General features: G+C 39.0%; 1 protein-coding gene and 1 non-coding gene across 2 annotated transcripts; both read right to left on the reverse strand.

Moving 5' to 3' along the window:
- Positions 1–1366: 1366 nt before the first annotated feature.
- On the reverse strand, positions 1367–26054 carry PRIM1 (DNA primase subunit 1). Its single transcript, XM_067697023.1, has 13 exons — positions 25883–26054; positions 24245–24402; positions 15387–15493; positions 15243–15316; positions 13978–14114; positions 13505–13563; positions 12382–12491; positions 11794–11885; positions 11484–11625; positions 10193–10262; positions 9670–9758; positions 4198–4296; positions 1367–2416 (listed from the first exon to the last, which is right to left on the reverse strand). Exons 1-13 carry the CDS (start codon positions 25983–25985, stop codon positions 2397–2399), a joined length of 1260 nt encoding a protein of 419 aa, XP_067553124.1. The 5' UTR covers positions 25986–26054; the 3' UTR covers positions 1367–2396.
- LOC137203072 (small nucleolar RNA SNORA11) lies at positions 25157–25284 on the reverse strand. Its single transcript, XR_010932899.1, has one exon. It is a non-coding gene; the product is annotated as a small nucleolar RNA SNORA11 (small nucleolar RNA).
- Positions 26055–26069: the final 15 nt, after the last annotated feature.

The following is a 26069-nucleotide window of genomic DNA, read 5'->3' on the forward strand; positions in this document are numbered from 1 at the left end:
GCCCAGGATCCCACGCTTTATACAGTAGGATTTTTGAAAAGTAGAATGTAACAGTGTTTTCTTAATGAAAAGGCTAGGGATCCTGACTCCCATATCCTCTCCAAAAGGACTCAACACATACATTACCTAAACCAGCTAACACTATTTGAGCCAGTGGCTTTAAGACAATGGTGGCTGCCTTTTAAGATAAGCAATGCTTTGAAAGCTACTTTAAAATTTCTGATATTTTACCATAGTGAAGTGAAGATTAGGATTAGTGAATTAGGATTAAATGAGTGGAGTTTACCAGGAATGAAAAATTCTGAAATTCTCTTTAGATAGGAGTGGCAATATTATGGAGTGAATAAGAACATGGATTTTGAAGCCAGACTCCTTTGTTTGAATCTCAGCTAGGTTACCTAATGGCGGCCTTCGGCAATTTAATTAACACATATATGCCTCAGTTTCCTTATCTATGAAATGGGGATAACAGTAGCTGCTTCATAGGATTGTTAGGAAGATTAAATTATGTACATTACTTAAAAAGTGTTAAAATTGTTAATAGAATTTCTACCTAATAGTGATCTGGGAGACTTGTCAATGCAGTCCATTTACCTTCAGAAGGGCCAGCAATAGCCATCTCCTTAGACAAACAAAACTACATTTTGACCATTCCCCTTTCTTTCCCAGCAAGCCCACTGACTTTTCTAACTCTGTTAATGATTAGCTAAGGAAGGACGTGGGTTTCTTTATAAACTGGGCAAGTTTGCAGACGGAAACCAGTTCTGTGCCCTTTGTTTCTACAATTCTCATATATGGATGAGAAGGCAAATCAGCTAGGGAAGTCAAGTCTTTATGTTTCTGTTGTCTTCAAGAACCAAACACTCTTTTGCACAAGCACAATATATTCTGTAATTTATTTTATGGGCAATTATACCGGTTTTTATCAAGGGCTCTAATATTAAAGCATTAAAATGTTTTAATGCTAGACATATTGGAAGCCTAAAACATCTCTTGCTGAAAGCATAATACCAGTCTTTCTACTCATTCTGAGTTAGGATGGACTAATGAGTCTTTAGTAATTAAAAATTTTTTATTTACTTGGCTGCGCTGGGTCTGCGAACTTGTAGTTGCAGTATGTGGCATCCAGTTCTCTGAACAGGGATGGAACTGGGGTCCCCTACATTGGGAGCACAGAGTCAGCCACTGGACCACCAGAGGAGTCCCAAGTCTTTAGGAATTTTGTATTCAGGAGTTTTAATTGACCAGTCACTGTTTTCCAAAAACACTGAACAATACATAGTAAACAGAAGCTCAGATGAGGAATTTTACACAATAGTCTTTAATATTTTTTCTTAAAAAATTAGAAAAAAAGAAATGAAAGGCATTTCAGTGTGTTGACTGTATTATAAATCTGTTTTATATAAATCAAAAACAAAAAACGGACTGTGGCAATGGAGAATACAATGTTATAGGTAGTGCAAAGGAAGGAAAATTTTCATAACTCACGGAAAGCACCAGCCTGATAGCTTGCTTCTCAAAAGACAGAATGTAAACCAGAATGACTGTTTTGTTAGGTTGGTTGTAAAACCAGGCAAAAGAAATCTGACACTTCAGAATCTATCACACAAAATCAAATACAGAAGAAATGAAACCTTTAAAATTAAATTTAAGTGTCTGGAGATATAGAGAGTCCAAGTGTTTCGACAAGTACAAAAGGTTTTATGCTGGTGAAGTTGGTTATTTTTTCTAAATTCCTAAGAAAATTGTTCTGAGGGAAGAAGTTAGGAGCTACAATTGCCAACAGTTGTAAAAAATATTCTACTAGGCCCTAATATTGTAACATAGTAACTCGTATCTTTTGAACTAAAGTTTTAGTAGGTGTAGATGCTCATTTTAAAATTATTTTTTAAAAGACAAGCAGCGGGGTGTGGCCTGACCAATAAAAATATCAGTAAGCAAAATTAGGGAGTGACTGAATACACACTCCAGGTATAATTGACTTAAGTGTCTAAGACTTAAGAACAAAATGCTCATTCACCTAGAAATATGGAGGCTGAATCTGGTGAACTGACATCAAAATCTTGGGCATATTACTGCTCACTTACCTCCATATATGGCAACTGGTAGAAGTGAGTACCTATATCAGAAATCTTAGAATTATAATATTAAATTTTACAAATTAATCTGCAATCCACTTATATCCTCCTATTATTGCTCCTTCCAGGAGCCTGAATATTCTCCTTTGGTGGTCTCAGGAATCTTTTCAACATAATTATTTTTCAAGAAAAGAAAATTTTGCTTTGAGCATTAAGACACATACACAGTTCTGCTATATTTATTAAATGTCTCTTGAAGTATTTGATTCTGGTTGAAGGGAGAAGATATCCACATTGGTAAAAAGGGAGTTGTTATCTTCAGAAGTCTTTCTGTAAATCTAAAATAGAACAGATTTTTATCAAGGATAGTAAAGGAAAACAAAACAAAGCCCATTTATTTCACATCCTGATTTGCTTAATGCTTCCATTAAATTCACATCATGCATAAAGATTTGCTTTCACATTTGCTGAAGCCAACATTATAGGCTGAGCTAGTACAGAACAAGAATACAAAGGACTTAATATGACCAGTTGGAATGGCAGCTTCAATGAGGCTTTCCAAGTTCAGAGTCATCACTGTTCATTCAACAAGCACATATTTGAGTGGCTACTATGAGTTAGAGCATTATCTTAGGCACTACTTTTTAACCACCACACATTTTGTTAAAAAATGAAGTGGAAAGGGAGTTTGTATTTTTATAACACTGCCAGTTTTCTATGGTATCCATCAATCTCTTGAATAATATTCACTGTTGATTTTTTTCCTTTTGGCTTACACATATGCTCAGGCATCTCCTATTCAAAGAACTCTTCCTTTGACACTGCTATCCTCCTAGCACCTCCTTCTCGCTCTTATATCCAACAGGATTTTATCAGTTCTCTACTGCATTTGACACTTGATAATCTCCTTGAAACTTTCCTTTCCCTTGGCTTCTGTGACACTTTTACTTAGATCTTTCAACTTCCAAAAAATCATTACCAAGTTTCAAGGATGGCTCCAGTAGTTGCACTTTTTGGAGATCTCCAATTCTACTGTCCTAATACTAATAGCTCAATTGATCTCTTGGGCTCTAGTCTATCCCCTGCTTCTCCCCAGATATACTGTTGCTAGATTTATCTTTCTATTATAGATAAAACTACAATTCATGGCACTCCCTTTCTCAAAAACCTTTAATAGCTTCCCTGTCCCATCTGAATTAAGCTCAAACTCCCAAGACTGGAATTCGAGGCCATCTATACTCTGGCTTCAGTCTGCTTCTTCGGATTTCTCTCCCATCACTTCCTGACGCATCTTTTACCAGATAAGCTGTACTACTTGATGGCCTCTAGAGTGACTTGATGCTTTCCTGCTTCTATGCCTTTGTTCCTGCTGTTCCTTCAAGAATGAACAACCGGGCTTCCCTGGTGGCGCAGTGGTTGAGCGTCCGCCTGCCGATGCAGGGGACACGGGTTCGTGCCCCGGTCCGGGAGGATCCCACATGCCGCGGAGCGGCTGGGCCCGTGAGCCATGGCCGCTGAGCCTGCGCGTCCGGAGCCTGTGCTCCGCAACGGGAGAGGCCACAACAGTGAGAGGCCCACATACCAAAAAAAAAAAAAAAAAAAGAATGAACAACCTGTCTCCTTTTTCCACTCCTGTACCTTTACCTCATCAAATCTCTGCTTGCGGAAATCCTACTCGTACCTCAAGGTATGATATATTAGCATTGGGGATTAGAATTCGTACAGCAGCTCACTGAAATAGAGTTCAAATACCACCCTTTTCATATAAAATCTTCTCAGGTTCTCTCAATCAGACAAGATCTCTTAGCATTTTGTACTTCTTTGTTTTGTACCAGTTAGTACTCCTTAAGGGCAGGGGAGCCATCATGTGGAATTCATCTTTGTATAATTCATTTTTGTTTCCCTCATAGTACCTGACACATAGAAGGTGTTAAAATGAGTGTGTGCTGAATTGAATTAAGGGACCCCACTTGTCAAAATACTAAGGATAGTGAGATAAACTAGTAACTTTTCTTGAGAGGAGAAAGATTACAGCTCTAAAAATTGTTCACTTGCTGGATGTTTTAAACTACCTGTACTAAGACCTAAATAGCTATAAGGGAAAGGTATAGAATCTTACCACTCTTCTTGAGAAGTTCTCCTTTTCGAGATTTATCCAGGTTTTCAAGAAACTGCTCAAAAACTTTTACAAAAGGACCTAGACTGGTCTTCTTGTAATCTAAATTATGAAGACCATGAATTATAATTAGCATTTTGGCAGCAAGAATAACATGAAAGTATAGGTTTCTTGTAAAAATTCTCTAGAATAGCGCTGTCCAATAGAAATATAAGAAGAAATGTGTAATTTAAAACATTCTAGTAGCCATATTAAAAAGGTGAAATTAATTTTAATAATGTATTTTATTTAACCCATTATATCTAAAATATCATTTCATCTAAAATATCATTTCAACATGTGATAAAGATTGAAATATTTTACATTCTTTCACACTTCTTTGAAATCTAGTATTTTGTACTTAAAGTACATCTCAATTTAGATACTATATTATCATTGGAAATACTTGATCTAGATTTAAATTATAAAATATATAGATAAAAAAGCTCATATAACTAATTTTTCCAAACATACTTAGAAGTTCTCCAATAATTGAATCGATTATCAGTTTTTAAGTTTAAATTAATTAAAATTAAAAAAAATCTGTGGCTAATAGCCACATGTGGCTAATGTATCAGACAGTGCTGCTCTAAAACATCCAAACCACGTGTACACATCTACTCTAGCAGTCAGTCATAGCATCATCTACTGCTATGTGTTAAGTCCCATCAAACATTCCTTCCTTTAGAAATTGTGGCTTTAATAATAAATAGTTTTACCAACAGAGCAAAACATTAAAAATGTGAAGTCAGGGCCATGCCTTCTGAAAACAATCAGAAGTTGATAGTCACATGCATTAAGTACAGGTATTCTTTGATCTATAAAACAGTCTTAAAAATGTACATAAAATTTTGAATACAGAATCTTAATCATCCATTTAATTAAACAATCTATAATTAATACCCAAAGGAGGCAAAAATCTAATTGAGATCAAAATGAGGTTTGGATTTTGTCTGCATGGAATTAAGAGTCCTCATAATAGTTTACCGGAAAGAGTAAAAAAAGAAACTAGGGACTTTGCCCTTGGTCCAGTGGTTAAGACTACACGCTTCCACTGCAGGGGGTGTAGGTTTGATCCCTGGTTGGGGAACTAAGATCCCGCATGCCACGTGGCCAAAAAATTAAACAAACAAAAAATCTTAAAACAGAAAACAAAACATAAAAAAGAAACTATACTTAAAAATTTTTTTAGTAAATGTTATCTGACTTACTTGGGACTGGAAAAGGAATCTTGATGAGAGTATTATGGATGAATATCTCAATTGTGGCAATTATGAAAGTAGATTATAATTTTGTTCTAAATTTTTAATATATAAATTTTCTTAAGATAAATAAACTTATACCAAAGAAACAATTTAGTTTGGGTTCAACCACATTTTACTTTGAACCTTTAATTCAAAATTGTAAGCTCCTTGGATGAAGGCCTCTATATTTGTTTCACCATTGCGGAATATATAATAAGCTCTCCATATAATTATTAAACAAATACTTACAAATTAAACAAATATTTACAACTGCCTATTATACAATATATTGAGTACTATGCTAAATTATAAAAACGTATAAGCCATACTACTTGGTCTCAAGAAGTTTTTATTTTTTATTATTATTATTTTTTCTTTGCGGTACGCGGGCCTCTCACTGTTGTGGCCTCTCCCATTGCGGAGCACAGGCTCCGGATGTGCAGGCTCAGCAACCATGGCTCACGGGCCCAGCTGCTCCGCGGCATGTGGGATCTTCCCAGACTGGGGCACAAACCCATATCCCCTGCATCAGCAGGCGGACTCTCAACCACTGCGCCACCAGGGAAGCCCAAGAAGTTTTTATTTTTAAAAATTTATTTATTTGGGCCATGCTGTGTGGCTTGCAGGATCTTAGTTCCTCGACCAGGGATGGAACCCGGGGCCCAGTGGAAGCTCGGAGTCCTAACCACCGCACTGCCAGGGAATTCCCTCAAGAAGTTTTGGAATGAACTGGAAAAACAACTCCTATATGTAGTGATAGAAAACAATATATAATTAAAGGCCAAACAGGCATATGGATAAGTATGAGTCCAAAGAATTGACCAGAGCTTCCCTGGGGGTGCAGTGGTTGAGAATCCACCTGCCAATGCAGGGGACATGGGTTCAAGCCCTGGTCCAGGAACATTCCACATGTTGTGGAGCAACAAAGCCTGTGCGCCACAACTACTGAACCTGTGTGCCACAACTACTGAAGCCCACACGCCTAGAGCCTGTGCACTGCAATGAGAAGCCACTGCAATGAGAAGCCTGTGCACCTCTATGAAGAGTAGCCCCTGCTCGCTGCAGCTAGAGAAACACTGCATGCAGCAACGAAGGCCCAACACAGCCAAAAATAAATAAATAAAATTAATTTAAAAAAAAAAAAAAGAAAAAAGGAATTGACCAATCAAAGTTGACTGAGGTGGCTATGAACTAGGTCTTAGAAAAAAAGATTTAATTAGATAGAAAGGAGAGTGGAGAACATTCCAGGATTTGAGAAGTAGAAGGGAAGCAGCAAATGGTACTAATCTGAAAGTGGACAAAAGCTTACAATCACAGAAACTAAAGAAATAATAAGGAACTTACATATCACCTATTCCAGCCTCCCACTACCTCTAGAGCATCCCTGATTTACTGATGGCTATTAGCCTTTATGAATACTTGAAATGATAGGCAGTGCAGTTTATGTTTGAACACTTGTATTTATTACAAAGCTTCTCCTTATAGGGAGCCAAAACTTGCTTGCTCAAGACCTCTGAACAAAGGAAAAAGATGTCCACAAAGAGATAATATTAAATTTAAAAAGTTGTGTTACAGTAATATATGCACTTGGTTAAAAAAAGTAAAATAGTCCTAACAGGTTTATAGTGGAAAAAAATAGCAGCCTCCTGCCCTAATTCTGACCTTTCCATCTTCTTGAATGGCAACTACTTTTTTCTTTCCTAGCATTCACTTCTAAAAATGAATACTTCCATTGTTACTTAGAAATCTAAGGCCATTCTTCCTAGCTCTATGGCTTTTTTGTTGGGGAGGGGTAGTAGGAGGAAGGGGTCTGAAAGCTCTTAAGATCTTCTCTTAATTCTCAGTGTTAAATTTCAAAATGATGTGCCTTGGTGTAGGCACATCATTCTTATTATGCTGAGCCCTTTCAACAAGGGCTCATTTCTGGGATGTTGTCCTATATAATTTTGACAATTTTTTCCTCTCTGTTTTATTTATTCTTTTTCTGTCAGATATTAGACCTCCTGAACCAGTCTTTAATTTTATCTTTCTTTTCCTTAAAAAAACAACTAACTTGTCTTTTTTGTATTACTTTCTGGGAAATCTCAACTTTTCTCTTCCAGCCCTTCCATTGAATTTTTTATTCAAATGGTGATTTTTTTGATTTTTAAGATCTCTTTCTTATTCTCTGAGTGTTTCTTTTTCATAGCATTTTGGTCTTGTTTCATGGATACACTATCTTCTCTTATTCTCTGAGGATATCGTTTTTCTTTTTAATATAAATTTATTTATTATATTTATTTTTATTTTTGGCTGTGTTGGGTCTTCGTTGCTGTGCGTGGGCCCTAGTTGCGCAGGCTTCAATAGATGTGGCCCGCAGGCTCAGCAGCTGTGGCCCGCAGGCTCTAGAGCACAGGCTCAGTAGTTGTGATGCATGGGCTTAGTTGCTCCGTGGCATGTGGGATCTTCCCGGACCAGGGCTCGAACCCACGTCCCCTGCACTGGCAGGCGGATTCTTAACCACCACACCACCAGGGAAGACCAGATATCGTTTTTCTTAAAAAAGGTTTCCTGGGCTTCCCTGGTGGCACAGTGGTTGAGAGTCCGCCTGCCGATGCAGGGAACACGGGTTCGTGCCCCGGTCCGGGAAGATCCTACATGCTGCGGAGCGGCTGGGCCCGTGAGCCATGGCCGCTGAGCCTGCGCGTCCAGAGCCTGTGCTCCACAACGGGAGAGGCCACAACAGTTAGAGGCCCACGTACCACAAAAAACAAAACAAACCAAACCAAACAAAAAAGGTTTCCTTTGTTCCTTGCATTGTCTGTTTTCCCTGAGTTCTTTTTTCCAGTTTATTTATGTTGGAGACTTTTTTCCGATATTTTAAACAGAACGCTTGTAATCATTCTACAAATAATGATGGTGGAATGTACTTGTTTACGTATTAAGTTAGAGCTAGAATATATGAAGTGATATTTGAACTTGGAATCTGAAAAAAGGGTAGCAACATTTGACTAAAAAGGTCAGAGATGAGAAATCTGCACTGCCCATTACAGTAGTCACTAGCCACATGAGGCTATTTAAAGTTAAATGAAATTAAAAATCCAGTTTCTCACATTTCAAGTGCTCAAAAGCCACATATGGCTAGTGATTACCATTTGGGCCATGCATAACATTTTCATCATCACAGAAAGTGCTATTGGACTCTACTGCTATAGTGTCTCTTGGGTATTGGTATAAGAAGATTTGACTTTCACTAACAGGAAGTTTTATATTCCCAGCTCCTTCAAATTCTTGAATATACAATTCAATCACAGTTTAGACAGAACACTCATCTAGCTATAAAGACAAAGTAGAGAACAAAATATTGCATATATAGTAGTTGTTAAATAAATAGTTGTTGAATATAAGACTGTGAGATTCACTACTGGGCATATACCCAGAGAAAACCATAATTCAAAAAGACACATGCACCCCAATGTTCATTGCAACACTATTTACAACAGCCAGGTCATGGAAGCAACCTAAATGCCCATCGACAGATAAATAGATAAAGAAGACGTGGTACATATATACAATGGAATATTACTCAGCCATAAAAGAAATGGAATTGGGTCATTTGTAGAGACATGGATGGATCTAGAGACTGTCATACAGAGTGAAGTAAGTCAGAAAGAGAAAAACAAATATCGTATATTAATGCATATATGTGGAACCTAGAAAAATGGTACAGATGAACTGGTGTGCAGGGCAGAAATAGAGACACAGATGTAGAGAACAAACGTATGGACACCAAGGGGGAAAAGTGGCGGGCGGTGGTGGTGGTCGTGGGATGAATTGGGAGATTGGGATTGACATATATACACTAATATGTATAAAATGGATAACTAATAAGAACCTGCTGTATAAAAAAAAAAAAGACTGTGAGATTCAAACAACTATCAAAACCAACTGACAATTTAATCTTACAATATAGATCCTGGCATTCAGATGTTACTTGTGAATATTTGTTGACTCAAATTGGATTCAACAGCACCATCTGGGCAATTGATGAAGGACAGAAACATTGCTATAATATTATTTGTTACTGAGCTGGTTTCAGGATAAACATTGATCTATTCTGGTCTGAATCCAAGGTGAGTTAATTACTGGAGTCACAGAAAGATGTCTATATAGAAAGATTATGTTAAAGTGAGACTTCAATATATTAACCTACCTCTGGTTCTATGTTTGATATCAGATTCAGCTCCGTTCTCTTTTTCTTCTTCTTTAGTGGAAATAACATCCAATTCATGGCAAATGGAACTACAGATAGTAGAATAAGATAATTTTAAAGTTGGTTCTTGGTCAACATTACCCAGTGTATGAAAGCACATGAATCTCACAAGATTTTCTGTGAAAAAATTGTGTGGCCAACTAAATTTGGGATATTCTAAAAATGATAATCTCTTCTTGGAGTTTTCCATGCACATTAGCATATTAAAGACCAGGAAATTTTGCAGTAAATAACTTTTAATCTGCTTAAGTCAGCATTTCCCAAACTTATTTGAACTCTTTTTGCATAATAGCAGCTGAAAAACTTGTGTTCTATGGAACTCACTAGGAAATGTTGCTCTGCTAGGGCATCATCATACAGCCTCAGAGAAGCTGCCTCTCTTGAAGGGATCTAATCCAACATACGTCACATTTAGAACAACAATCACAAACAAAAAATGAGTGATCAGTAATCTGGAACATACCTGATGGTTGGAACAGTAAATGGATCAAACTGATCCACTTTCTGTAAATCAATAGGCACAGAAATGCGACCTGTGAGAATCAAAAGTTATAAACTGAAGACTGGAATACAGATCATTATAAGCTGTCTCCTATGAGTTATTTTTGGCTAAAATTTTAATCTAAGGCTTAGAAAGAGGGTTAGACTCATCTGTTAAGAACAGTATTTAGGCACATTAGGTGTGTCTTTTTTTTTTTTTTGCGGTACTCGGGGCTCTCCCGTTGCGGAGCACAGGCTCTGGATGCGCAGGCTCAGCGGCCATGGCTCACGGGCTCAGCCACTCTGCGGCACGTGGGATCTTCCCGGACCGGGGCACGAACCCGTGTTCCCTGCATCGGCAGGCGGACTCTCAACCACTGCGCCACCAGGAAAGCCCTAGGTGTGTCTTTTATTTCTCTTAACAAAACACCAAAAAATAGATGTGAAAGACTGTTGAGCTATTACCTAGTTGCTGTTATTTCTACTTTTATTTCTATCTTCCTCTTCCCTATATCCTCCTATATTTAAGTACAACAGTCTCAAATTTAGAGTCCTCAAAACGGAACAGAATAGATGGAAATAGTTCATTTCATTACCTTGAGTTATTTGCTGAAATTGAAAAGACACCTATGTGTTGGCAGTTCTGAAAAGGGGCTGTATAAATGTATACACTACAGAGTCACTGTAGATTATTAAAGGAAACAAGGCAATTTGGGAGTATTTTTAAAAAAAATTATTTATGGGACTTCCCTGGTGGCGCAGTGGTGTGTTAGTTTCTGTGCAATGTGTGTTAGTTTCTGCTTTATAACAAAGTGAACAAAGTTGCTGGCTGCACTGCGAGGCTTGCAGGATCTTAGTTCCCTGACCAGGGATCAAACATGGGCCCCATGAGTGAAAGCGCCAAGTCCTCACCACTGGACCACCAAGGTATTCCCCACAATTTGTTTTAAGACTGTGGACAAGTCACTTTAACCTCTTGGGCCACTGTTTTCTCATCTGTACAATGAGAGCTATTGTTCTGTGATTTCTAAGTTCCTCTCCAACTCTACTTCTAACAATGAACCTCAGAAACCCAACTAAAAATTATTTACATAGTGGAAACTCATCAGGCAGCTACTAATCAACAATTGAAAAGTCAGTGAACGCGGGCATTAGCTGACAGAACAAGTCTTCAACCTTTACTATTTCAGACATTCACACCCAGTGATATGCTTTCTAAAACAAAAAATAACTTTGATTTTTCTTTTATTTTCCTTACTTTCTTTACATAGTACCTGTTTTAGGATGAACACTAAAAGGGCTCTTCAGTAAATGATTGATTCCTTTGCTAACATTGATATCCAGTCGTGGAAAACAGTACTGGAGCATGATCTCCCACTCAAGCCAGGGTCCACATTTGTCATTTTTGCTGTTATTCTAAAAGTAGATGCAAATCCAGCATGAGGATCAGTAGGAATTTTTGAGGATTTCTTTAAAGTGGTTAAAAAGTGATCTTCATCATCTTTAACTCAGTAAGCAAAACAATCAGAATTTAATTAAAAATTGCATTATTGTATTTGTAATACAGATTTCAATGGAATATACCTGACATCTGCTGGCTGCTTTCTTCAAATGCTCCCAGCGCTGAAGTGAATTGTGATGCTTTTGGAAGCTTTGTTGAAGTTCATCATGCATTGGTGATGGGTCATTAAGGAACACACTCATTTAGGGCACATCAACGAACAACTTATTTTCAGTATGTATTACCACAAGGATATCTAAAGTTCACATAGAAAGTAATTATTGTTTTCTAAAATGCAAATATTAAACACATATCCTTAGAGAAATTCTTTTGTTAAACTATATTAGATATAACAAAGAATGCCAAAATAACTGTATAGTTTAAGGTAAAACTGGTCCCTGGTCTGTACATATTTTGAGGATGATCCCACATCCTTTAAGTAGTCATTAATTTTAGGAGGATCAACTTTCAAAATGAGGAAATTTATTTACAAAACGGCCTCGCTTCTTATTGTATTCCAGACTAGAGATTAAAAAACGCAGAAACACAGGAGATGTTTTGTGTAAAAACATTAGACTTATAAACATATGAGAATATGTAGGCAGAACACATTTATAATATCATAGATCAATACAAGTAGCTCACATAGAAATAGTCTTGGGAAAGGATATTTTCAGGAACAAGGGCTAAAATCTTATCCCAGCTTTCTTTATTCTCAAGAATATCTTGATCAACCAAGGCATAGTCTTCAAAGTATTTTTTTATTATGTTTATAGATTTTCTGTAGGAATAACAATAACAAAGTCCCAACACTATTAGCAACACATATGCCACATGGCTTTTGTCCACTTGGAAGGCTAGTACTTATTTTCACTGAATTTCTAAAACTTAACTAGATAAAACTGGAATTACATCTCTTCACAGGGTTGTAAGAGTTAAATGAGACACTCTAAGGGGAAAGAACCTAGCATAATACTTGGTTTAGACTAGATATTCAAGAAATGTTTACTTTTTAAACTCCACGATTTAGAAGGTAATAGCATCATTAGTTTGTAACAAGGGTGGAAAGCAACCAAGTCAGGACAGCATAATAATACATCAGTAGTAGGATGTGGGATACAGTCTATAGTTTCTACTCTGAATTGCTTGCTTTAACATCTCAACACTTACATAGTGCTTAGCAGTTTGAAAATAGACTTCACATCTACTGTTTATTTATTTACCCGCGCCCCCTGCAGTGGAAGCACAGAGTCTTAACCACTGGACCGCCAGGGAAGTCCCTCTACTGTTTCATTTTATCTTTGCCACAACTCTGTGAGATAGATGGAGCAGACATTGTTCTCCCTATACTGATAAGAAACAGAGGCTCTAAAATTTATCAAGGTTGTATTAAACTGGCAGAATAGGGATTCTTACTCCTAATGCAAATCCTCTTTCCATTATCCTGGAGAAGTAGTGAATTCAGTGGAATCAAGCAGACCAGGACATGAATCCTGAATTTAATAATTACTTGTGTGAAGCCAAGCAAATTATACAATCTCTCCAAATCTCACTTCTCTCATCTGTAAATGGAGATACCATCATGTATCTAATGAGGTTGTTGTGAAGACCAATGAGAATATTTGTGAAGCACCTATCATGAATACTGGAGCGTATAAAATAGACACTCAATTAACTCTAGCTATTATTATTGTAAAATGCTACCCCAGCAGAGAAAATTAATCAGGTAATTCTAAAAGCACATGCAGGTAAATCAGACACAACTTAAACTTCATGGAGTCTTTTCCAACAGACCTGACAAAAGGATGAATTTTTTCACTTAAGTGAACTTTCTTTTTAACATCTTGACCACCCTGAAAAACAAACCATCACAAAAACACTTCGTGTATATTATGTAACATAAATGAAATAATTAAAACTTTCTTTAACGTGTTCTAAAGATATTGATTAAATTCTGTCAAAGTATAGAACCTTGGATGACATTTTATATAGTCTCAATACATGTAACTTTCTGGGTTAACTTCACTTGACATACTTGAACCAGAAAAGTAAACTAATCTTCCTTATGCCACAAAGGAGGATGCTTAACAGCAAAATATGAAGCATCTTAAAAAATGTAGCTACTATGATTTTAATTGATCTACTGGTAAAATCATCTACTCTGAAATACAAATTCTTAAAAGATAGTTTAATTTTGTTACAAAACATACCAGGCTTGGTCATATCTAGCAAACAAAGAAATGTAAATATCATTAAGAAGACCTTACCTTTATAACACTCAAATATTCAACTATCCCAGAACGTACTGCAGAGGACAGTTTTCTAACTGATTCATCACAGACCCAGCAATGAACACCTCTTCTTCCAGAATATACCCAGAGACGATGTTTAAATCCAAAGTCCTCTGACAAGGGGAGAAAAAATAGGTTTTAAAACAAATCTATGAATTCCTCGTTCTTGCTTACTTCTTTAGCTTCATTTTTTTAACCTCTTATCCACATGTACTCATCTTAACTATATTAGTTGACCCTTGAACAAAGTGGGGATTGGCGTGCCAACGCTCCCCAGTCGAAAATCCATGTACAACTTATAGTGGGCCCTCCGTAGAAACAGTTCCTCTGCATCAGTTCCTCTGTGTTTGCGGTGCCACATCTGCAGATTTAACCAACTACAGATCATAGAGTACTGTAGAATTTACTATTGAAAAAAAATCTGTATAGGTGGACATGTGCTGTTCAAATCCTTGTTGTTCAAGGGTCAACTGTACATTATTTGTATTGGGTTGGCCAAAAAGTTCGTTCGGGTCTTTTGTAACCTCTTACAGAAAACCCCGAATGAACTTTTTGGCCAGCCCAATAGTTTCCCATGCCCCCATGCTCTTGCCTTCAGTTCTTTACCTACCCTGGTCTCTCTGCTAAGAATGTCTTCATGCCCCAGTACTTCCATTTCTCTCCCTGACCAACTGCCATTTATCTCTAAAGACCCAGTCTAGGGATATTAAGAGATTTAATAAATTTAAAGTGTTTGAAACAGTGCCTGGTACATCATAAGCCCCCTATATAAGAGTTAGCTATTATTATTATTATCATCCTCATCATCACCTCTTCTAGGAAGCCTTTTCTCATCTAATCTCTTCCCATTCCTGTATGCACTCCTGCTGTTCTATACCCCCATAGCATCCCGTGCATATTAATGCATATGTAATCCTGAATTTTCTTGTTTCCTCCTTAGACTGCATAACCTACCTGAAGTAAGAATTGTTATCTTTCATAGTTCCCTCATCTAGCACAGTACCTAGCCTGCAAAAGTTGCTCAATAGATTGAATTGGGAAAAAATTAAATGATTTGATCAATAGCTTTATCAAAGTTTTAACTACAACTTTATTCTAATCTTTTATTTTCCCTACCATATGTTTCAAAGAAACATGTTAGTAATTTATGAGATTTGACTATAAAATGGTATAGACAGGTTACTATTCAGAGGAAAACAGATTCTCGCATTTGACCCCACTCAGATACTGTTAATACTTGCCCTTCAATGCTCGGTCAATGATGTGTATGGCCATCGTCATGAGGGTCCAGCACTTAGAACATATGTCTGCAGAACTGGAGCAGAATCATCATTACTCCTTGTCAGTGATACCACCCACCTACCATCAAAACACGTGGAACTCACCTACAACATCTCCTCACATCATCGTAGTCTGTCATGTCAATGTCAAACACCAGTTCTTTTTCCTGAGCCTGGAAAGCTCCCAGCTTCACTGTATTGTGTTGATTGGGCTACAAGTACAAAATAACAATCAGTTTCTATAACAGCTGCCATGCTGCCAGATATGCTTATTTTCTACCTACACAGAAAAAGTGGCCAAAGAGAAGTGAAGAAACCATATAATGCCAAGTCTATGTCAGTTGAAGCTCACTGACTCGATCCTATACATCCAGAATGGATGACAGTGTAACTTTCATCTACTTAAAACAAGATGTGATAAATACGTTACCATATTTTTTCTCTAGTTCCATTGAGATATAATTGATATATATGACATTGTATAATAAACATTTGTTGATCAATAGAAATCGTAACAATGAGTTTTTAGGTTTCTGATAAGGAAAAGTACATACAAATAATTAATGCCCTACTGCAAGGTATTTTAAGGACCTTAATTGTTACTGAACATATAAGTAACAGAAATGTATTTAAAAATTTTCAATAATTCAAAAACATCTCTCAATTAGTCTGGTTCAAGCTGTAAGTAATCTCCTTTGAGGCATGCAGGATCTTAGTTCCCTGACCAGGGATGGAACTCGAGCCCCCTGCAGTGGAAGTGCAGAGTCTTAACCACTGGGCCGCCAGGGAAGTTCCTATCCACTCTTTAGATTCTTTTCCTATATAGGTCATTACAGAGTATTGAGTAGAGAGTTCCCTGTGCTATACAGTAGGTCCTTATTAGTTATCTCTTATACGTAGTAGTGCGTATATGTCAATTCCGATTTCCCAATTTATCCCTCTCCCCTCCTTTCCCCCCTGGTATCCATAAGTTTGTTTTCTACATCTATGACTTTATTTCCTTTTTTTTTTCGGCTGCGCCCCACAGCACATGGAATCTTAGTTCCCCGACCAGGGATCAAATCCGCACCCCCTGCGTTGGAAGCGTGGAGTCTTAACCACTGGACTGCCAGTGAAGTCCTTGTGATTGTATATCTGTTTTGTAAGTAAGTTCATTGGCGTAAGTCTTTTAAAAAAGAACCAGAGAGGGGCCTGGTGCTGACCTGAGCAGCCCCTTTCCCTGTCTGACCTGCATGACCAGGCCCCTCCCCAGGAGGCACAGCTGGCTGAGGGACGGGCACTGGGTACCTCAGGGTGAGCAAAGGCCACGGGGCTAGGGGCACAGCCTGTACTCCCACCCTGAAGTTCCCCAACTGCACCTTTGTTGAATTGTGGTAGCTAGGAGGATCTTGGGGTGAAGGATGATGTCTTGGCAGCTGAAGCTGGGGCAAGAACCCTGGGCTCGGGTAAGGAGCAGGGGGAAGAAAGTATTCTGGTCTTAAGTCCAGCTCTGTCCTCAGTAGGCTCTGGCTTCCTGCCCTGGCTTTCCTCTGATGCTATAAATTTTCTGGTCCCCCTGGGTCTGGGGACAGTGTTGCCTTCCATGTCTAGAGAAACTGTTGTAACCAACCTTTTCTAACACAATAAAGAGGTGTCCTGGAAAAAAAAAAAAAAAAGAACCAGAGAGGAGACAATACCACCACAATTTTTATAAGGAGAACCAAAAAACTGAATCTTCAGCTCTCAGTAAAGGATAAGAAGGAACCCAATTTACACCTCAGAATCCCCAAAAGTCTCAGGAATAGGTGACAACAGGCATCTCTGGAGGTGAGATTAAAAACAAGAGGATTGATTTAAAATCTACTTATGAAGCAGTTAGTTCCCCATAGTGCTAAACTTACTCTGTGGAGCTAGGTGGCTGTGCTTCCATTTCCCTGGCAAAGATACCTGAATTATTATCTGCAGAGTGTAAAACAGAGGGTCTCTGGGCTGGGGAGAGGACAACAGTTACAGTTGAAGAAGGATGTGTTGTACAGATATTCAGAGGATTAATTAGACCTTTACATGGGGAATGCTGAGACCCAGCCCTCTCCTCCGTACCCTTCCACTAACACCCCAGGCAGGAGACGGGAAGATTCCTTTCTGAAGACTCTGTCCAAGTGTGCCAGGCACTGTTATTAGGCTGTAGGAATAGATCAGTCATCAACTGGAGTTTTCATTCCAGTAAAGATCTAGAGAAATTGACATCAGAGATTCGCCCCAATAAAACAGCCCAGCCAGATCACTCTGTAGTAAAGAAATCTCAGCCATGTATACAGAGTCTCCAATCAGCTTTTTAGTACTCTATTCTTAAATATAAGCAACAAGCAAGAAACTACCAGACATATGAGGAAAACCTCTGATATGAAGGAGTGAAAAAAAACAGAAAAAAATGCACCTTTAGAGAAAAGAGCCTGTGGAACAGAAAAAAATTTTAAAAACTATCATTGATATCCTCAGTGAGAGAAGATGTATCAATGAAAAAAGTACAGGATGTCCTAAAAAAAAGTTCTTGGAAATGAAAATATAATAGCAGAAATGAAAAACTTTTAAGGAAATTGCCCAGAAAGTAGAGAAAAAGGAGACTAAAAAATAGGAAGAAAGGGCTTCCCTGGTGGCGCAGTGGTTGAGAGTCCGCCTGTGATGCAGGGGACACGGGTTCGTGCCCCGGTCCGGGAAGATCCCACAGGCCACGGAGCGGCTGGGCCCATAAGCCATGGCCGCTAAGCCTGTGTCTCCGGAGCCTGTGCTCCACAATGGGAGAGGCCACAACAGTGAGAGGCCTGCATACTGAAAAAAAAAAAAAGGAAGAAAAAAAAAGAATTAGAAGACCAGTCTAAGACATAAAATCACCTTTAGGAATTCTAGAGACCAGAGAAAATAGGTAGGAAAAATTATATTAAAAATAAAAAGGGTCAGCCAAGAGGGCGGACCGAAGAAACAATAAGAACTATAATCCTGCAGCCTGAGGAACAAAAACCACATTCACAGAAAAGATGAAAGGCAGAGGGCTATGTATCAGATGAAGGAACAAGATAAAACCCCAGAAAAACAATTAAATGAAGTGGAGATAGGCAACCTTCCAGAAAAAGAATTCAGAATAATGATAGTGAAGATGATCCAGGACATTGGAAAAAGAATGGAGGCAAAGATCGAGAAGATGCAATAAATGTTTAACAAAGACCTAGAAGAATTAAAGAACAAACAAACAGAGATGAACAATACAATAACTGAAATGAAAAATACACTAGAAGGAATCAATAGCAGAATTACTGAGGCCGAAGAACAGATAAGTGACCTGGAAGACAGAATGGTGGAATTCACTGCTGCAGAACAGAATAAAGAAAAAAGAATGAAAAGAAATGAAGACAGCCTAAGGGACCTCTGGGACATTAAACGCAACAACATTCGCATTATAGGAGTCCCAGAAGGAGAGGAGAGAGAGAAAGGACCCAAGAAAATACCTGAAGAGATTATAGTCGAAAACTTCCCTAACATGGGAAAGGAAATAGCCACCCAAGTCCAAGAAGCACAGAGATAAACCCAAGGAGAAACACGCCGAGACACATAGTAATCAAATTGGCAGAAATTAAAGACAAAGAAAAATTATTGAAAGCAGCAAGGAAAAAATGACAAATAACATACAAGGGAACATAAGGTTAACAGCTGATTTCTCAGCAGAAACTCTCAGCCAGAAGGGAGAAGGGAGTGGCATGACATATTTAAAGTAATGAAAGGGAAAAACCTACAACCAAGATTATTCTACCCGGCAAGGATCTCATCCAGATTTGATGGAGAAATCAAAAGCTTTACAGACAAGCAAAAGCGAAGGGAATTCAGCACCACCAAACCAGCTCTACAACAAATGCTAAAGGAACTTCTCTAACTGGGAAACACAAGAGAAGAAAAGGACTTATAATAACAAACCCAAAGCAATTAAGAAAATGGTAATAGGAACATACATATCAGTAATTACCTTAAACGTAAATGGATTAAATGCTCCAACCAAAAGACACAGGCTCACTGAATGGATACAAAAACAAGACCCATATATATGCTGTCTACAAGAGACCCACTTCAGATCTAGGGACACATACAGACTGAAAGTGAGGGGATGGAAAAAGATATTCCATGCAAATGGAAATCAAAAGAAAGCTGGAGTAGCAATACTCATATCAGATAAAATAGACTTTAAAATAAAGACTGTTACAAGAGACGAGGAAGGACACTACATAATGATCAAGGGATCAATCCAAGAAGAAGATGTAACAATTATAAATATATATGCACCCAACATAGGAGTACCTCAATACATAAGGCAACTGCTAACAGCTATAAAAGAGGAAATCAACAGTAACACAATAATAGTGGGGGACTTTAACACCTCACTTACACTGATGGACAGATCATCCCGACAGAAAATTAATAAGGAAACACAAGCTTTAAATGACACAATAGACCAGATAGATTTAATTGATATTTATAGGACAGTCCCATCCAAACAGCAGATTACCTTTCTTCTCAAATGTGCACAGAACATTCTCCAGGATAGATCACATCTTGGGTCACAAATCAAGCCTCAGTAAATTTAAGAAAATTGAAATCACATCAAGCATCTTTTCTGACCACAATGCTATGAGACTAGATCTCAATTACAGGGAAAAAAACGTAAAAAACACAAACACATGGAGGCTAAACAATATGTTACTAAATAACCAAGAGATCACTGAAGAAATCAAAGAGGAAATCAAAAAATACCTAGAGACAAATGATAATGAAAACACGATGATCCAAAACCTATGTGATGCAGCAAAAGCACTTCTAAGAGGGAAGTTTATAGCAATACAATCCTACCTCAAGAAACAACAAACATCTCAAACACACAATCTAACCTTACACCTAAAGGAAATAGAGAAAGAACAAACAAAACACAAAGTTAGTAGAAGGAAAGAAATCATAAAGATCAGAGCAGAAATAAATGAAATAGAAACAAAGAAAACAATAACAAAGATCAATAAAACTAAAAAATAAATTAAAAAAAATAAAAAGGGTCAGAATGGCCATTATCAAAAAATCTAGAAACAATAGATGCTGGAAAGGATGTGGTGAAAAGGGAAACCTCCGGCACTGTTGGTGGGAACGTAAATTGATACAACCACAATGGAAAACAGTATGGAGGTTTCTTAAAAAACTAAAAATAGAACTACCATACAACCCAGCTATCCCACTACTGGGCATATACCCTGAGAAAACCATAATTCAAAAAGAGACATGTACCACAATGTTCATTGCAGCACTATTTACAATAGCCAGGACTTGGAACCAACCTAAATGTCCATCCACAGATGAATGGGTAAAGAAGATGTGGCACATATACAAAATGGAATATTACTCAGTCATAAAAAGAAATGAAACTGAGTTATTTGTAGTCAGGTGGATGGGCCTAGAGTCTGTCACACAGAGTGAAGTAAGTCAGAAAGAGAAAAACAAATACCATATGCTAACACATATATGGAATCTAAAAAAAAAAAAATGGTACTGATGAACCTAGTTGCAGGGCAGGAATAAAGATGTAGACATAGAGAATGGACTTGAGGACACAGGGTGGGAGGGGGAAGCTGGGGCAAAGTGAGAGTAGCACTGACATATATACACTACCGAATGTAAAATAGTTAGTTAGTGGGAAGCAGCAGCATAGCACAGAGAGATCAGCTCGGTGCTTTGCGAAGACCTAGAGGGGTGGGAGAGGGAGGCTCAAGAGGGAGGGGATATGGGGACATATGTATGCATATGGCTGATTCATTTTTTGTACAACAGAAACTAACACAGTATTGTGAAGCAATTATACTCCAATAAAGATCTATTAAAGAAAAAAAAAGAGGAAAATTTCCCAGGATTGAAGGATATGAGCTCATGATCATATGTGTCCATCAGGTATCTAGTACAATAGATGAAAAAAGATGTACACCATTAGGGACAGAGGGGATAGGTAGAAAATCCTAAGAGCGGGGCTTCCCTGGTGGCGCAGTGGTTAAGAATCCACCTGCCAATGCAGGCGACACGTATTCGAGCCCTAGTAAGGGAAGATCCCACATGCCGTGGAGCAACTAAGCCCGTGCGCCACAACTACTGAAGCCCACGTGCCTAGAGCCCGTGCTCCGCAACAAGAGAAGCCACCTCAATGAGAAGCCCGCGCACCGCAACGAAGAGTAGACCCCGCTTGCCGCAACTAGAGAAAGCCCGCACACAGCAACGAAGACTCAATGCAGCCAAAAATAAATAAAATAGGTACAACATTAAAGAAATAAATTTTTTTTTTTAAAAAGAAAATCCTAAGAGTTTCCAGGTCCAACAGAATGGAACAGGAATCAGAATGGCATTAGTCTTCTTAACAGCAACATTGGAAACTCGAACATAATGTAGCAATGTCTTCAAAATTCTGAGGGAAAATGATTTACAAACTCAATCATTAGTTAAGCATAAAGATAGAATGAAGACATTTTCCAGATACAGAAGGTATGAAATATTTTGTCTTCCATGCACCTTTTCTTAGGAAGCTCCTGGAGGATGTGCTCCACCAAAACAAGGGAGTAAACCAAAAAGAGAACATAGAATCTAGGCAACAAGGATCACAGGAGAGAGGTGAAAGGAAACCAGGGTGATTACAAGTTCATATTTACCCGTCAGGCTTAGAGAGGAGGAGTTAAGAAGGCTGCAGGAGAAATTTCTTCAGGATGAAACTGACAAAATACTTGATGGATCTGAATACATTGGGAGATTTATATAATTAGCAGTTTGGGGTTGAATTAGTGATCTAATCCTAATTTTTAACAAACATACAAAGAGCATGTGGTAATAGGAAGGTTCTCTGTGTGGTGAGGGTAGGGGGTGAGACTAAAAAAACCCTAAACTCTCATCTGCCAGAATGGAAGGTCAGTAGATAATGCTTAAAATGGAAAAACAGAAGAAATATAATCATGTTATTTAGAGACAAGGAGGCAAATACCTTAACAATCAGCAAAAAGAAAATGCTTGCCTCTGGGGAGCAAAAACTAGGGGGAAAAGTAGGAGACCTTAAAAAAAAAAAAAGCCTAATTAATAGTAGTTGATTCTGTAAACTACGCGCATAAAACTGATAAAAATCACAAACAAAACACACAAAAAAGGTGTACAGATGCCTCTGTCTTGGTCCAATTAAAAAAAATGACACTATCCCCCCCCCCCTTCTGTGCCAGGGAGAAGGAGTAGAGTGACAACTTGACCCTTCTACAGAGACTTCAATTTTTTGTTTTTTGTTTTTTTTTTGCGATACGCGGGCCTCTCACTGCTGTGGCCTCTCCCACCGTGGAGCATAGGCTCTGGACGCGCAGGCTCAGTGGCCATGGCTCACGGGCCCAGCCGCTCCGCAGTATGTGGGATCTTCCTGGACCGGGGCATGAACCCGTGTCCCCTGCATCCGCAGGTGGACTCTCAACCACTGCGCCACCAGGGAAGCACGAGACTTCAGTTTTAATCTCCACCTCTGAAGAGGAGTAAACTGTTCCAAAGCATTTTCCCTGCCTGCCTTATCTTACCTCTTCTTCTCCCCTTCCCCTGGGATTTAGTCAGAAAACCTGGATTCAGGTCCCATCTCCCTCATTTAGAAATTGTGTGACCTAGGGCAAATTATCGAAGTTCTCCTTTGTGAAAAGAATAATGAGGGCACTTCCCTGGTGGCACAGTGGTTGGGAGTCTGCCTGCCGATGCAGGGGACACGGGTTCGAGCCCTGGTCCGGGAAGATCCCACATGTTGAGGAGTGGCTGAGCCCGTGAGCCACAACTACTGAGCCCAAGGGCCACAACTACTGAAGCCTGCGCACCTAGAGCCCGTGCTCCGCAACGAGAGGACACTGCAATGAGAAGCCCACGCACTGCAACGAAGAGTAACCCCCGCTCGCCGCAACTAGAGAAAGCCTGCACACAGCAACGAAGACCCAACGCAGCCAAAAATAAATATAAACAAAATAAATTTATATTAAAAAAAGAATAATGAGGATTGATATGAAAAACAAGCTATACAACATATGAAAAAGCTCCATACAAAAGCTATTATTTCATGTGTATATTTTCCCCACCATGTGTGTATTTTTAAGGAGAGGAAGAAGGACAATTTTGGTATGTTTATTCATTCACCAGATAATTACTGTGTACTCTCTGCCTAGCAGTATTCTAGGCACTTAGAATGTATCAGTGAGGGAGCAGGTAGGAGGAATGGCAGGCTGCAGACGCCTCACTGAGTAAGGACTTAAAGGAGGTGAGGGAATGAACCAATAAGATATTTGGGGAAATGGGTTCTAGGCAGTGGAAACTGCTTGAGCACGGGCCAGTGTGGCAGGTGAGGAGTGACTGAGCAGGAGAGAGGGGCTCTTACTTGGAGTGAAATGGGGAGCCACTGGAGAATGGTTTTGAGCAGAGGAATCATGACAATCTTGTTTTAAAAGGATCCTTCTGGCTGCTGTGTTGAGAATAGAGTCTAGAGTCTACAGGAGCAAAGTGTTAGAAAGTTTTTACAGTAATTTAGATTAGAGATGGTGATGATGATGGTAGCAGCACTAGTAGCAGTGGTTGGATTTTAGGTATTATTATGGTAGAGCTAAAGAGATTTCCTAGTGAAACAGATACAGGTGTGAGAGAAATAGAGAAATCAAGAATGATTCTCTCCAATGCCCTCTGTGCTCAACCACGCTGACTTCCTAGTCTTTTAGCCAGATACTCTTTTTTTTGTTCTAGTGAGAATACAACCAATTCACTTCCAAACTATTTCCAGTCAGCAATGTAAAGCATCAAAGGACCATTTGTGGCTCTTCAACTAAAATAAACTCTAAAAATTTATCTCAAAATGCTAGGGGCACCAATCCATTCTTGGTTTAAAAAACAACAAACTACATAAAAAATCGATTTCTTACTCTGTGGGAATATACCGCGCCTATATCAATCTTGTACGGATTCATTTTCTGCACCTCCTTTTCCAGATCACTCTGGTTGTTGAAGGATTGGTAACGAATGTAAATATCATCTTTCAATGTGAAGGAAAATTCACGGTGTTGAAAGTAATTCTTTACCACTGCAAAATAAATGTACACTTTAAAAGTTAATTTGGTACTTTACCCAGCTCAGAGCATTAAAACATTAACCAATGAGAATATATATATTTTTTTCTTTTTAATTTGTGCTTTTATTTGCCAGTATAACTACAGTAACCTGCAAACTTTTTTATTCTAAAAAGCACATTTTACATCACAGTCCAACAAACACATATATAATGTGTATACATATATAGAAGTGAAACAAAGGTTTTGCCAAAAACGTCTACCCTGAGTGTTAATTCTTTTTAAGACTTTTTTTTAAAAATTAAGGCTGAACTGCACTGACACATCATAATCACCAAAGTCCCTAGTTCATCTTAGGGTTCGCTTTACGAAGTGAATATTGTTGCACATTCTACGGTTTGGACAATAGTATGATGACATAAAATCATTATAATGTCATACAAAGTATTTTCACCGCTCATAAAAACTTCTGTATTCTATGTATTCATCTCCCCTCCCCGCAAACTCCTGGCAACCACTGATCTTTTTATTGTCTCCATTGTTTTGCCTTTTCCAGAATGGCATATACACGGAATCTATTTTTCTTTTTTCCTTGAATAGAGGGGTTCAAAGCCTTTATGCCTATAACACCACTCATGGCCCAGCCACACGTGGACCGGACACGCTCCAGGTGGCAAACTCCCTCACTGAATACTGTAGCTTTCCTCCCAGTACTGAGCCCTGTCCCACTGGTCCTGCCCAGCAGCCACGTGCAGGTGAAGGGGGCATACGTGTTGGGTATCTTTCATAGAAGGCCACAAGTTTTGTGCCCCTTGTCACAATGAACCCTAATTCCTGTTGGGTGTGTTGTAAACACATGAGCCATTTCTTCAGACCCCCTGCTCTGAGCACACCCCAGAGAAGATATTTTTAATGAGTCCTCTGTGCTCAGCACTGTGCTACATGTTAAAAAAAAAAAAAAGACAAGAAGTAGTTCCTAATTTGAACGGGTTTACAATCCCGCATCTAACAGGGAAAAGTAAAAATGAGGAAAAGATGCAGAAATATTTTCAATATGTAATACCACCTCTTTTTCCTCGGTGGGCACTAGTAAATTCCTGGGAAGAGTTAAGTACCTCTCCTCTTTTAGGAGATGCCCCTCTGTCCCTGAGCTGATCACGCCTCTGCAGCTTCATGCTATGACCCGGTAACCCCCCCTTGGCTGCAGATAAACACCGAACCGAAAGTGAGTCCGACCACTTGAGTCTGACCAAGGAGTGATAGGAGCAGCGGCTCTGCCTTACAATGCGTAGCGGTAGGCTGGTCATTACAACCTCTCTCGGCCCATTTACACCTCAGAGGTGAGGGGGAGGGCTCAAGATAACGCAAGACGGTGCCCGGCACAACGCCTGGCGCACAGGAGGCGCTTCATATTGTCATTCCAAGGTACCCTCCTGAAACCTCCTCACGTTCCCCTCCCAACCCACTTCCCACCCCGCTCCCCGCCTCCATCACCTCCGCCATAGTTGAGCCAGCGATAGTACTGGGCGTAGGGAAAGAGCCTCCGGTAATAAAGCTTAAGCAGCTCGGGCAGCTCGGCGGGGTCAAACGCCTCCATGAAGCGCGGAACTCAACCCAGGGAGGCCGGCCACGAGAAATGGCGGGAACCACACAGCCGGAGCCCCCGCCACTGCGCAGGCGC

This window comes from Pseudorca crassidens, chromosome 11 (genome assembly GCF_039906515.1).
Source record: "Pseudorca crassidens isolate mPseCra1 chromosome 11, mPseCra1.hap1, whole genome shotgun sequence".
NCBI lineage: Eukaryota > Metazoa > Chordata > Mammalia > Artiodactyla > Delphinidae > Pseudorca > Pseudorca crassidens.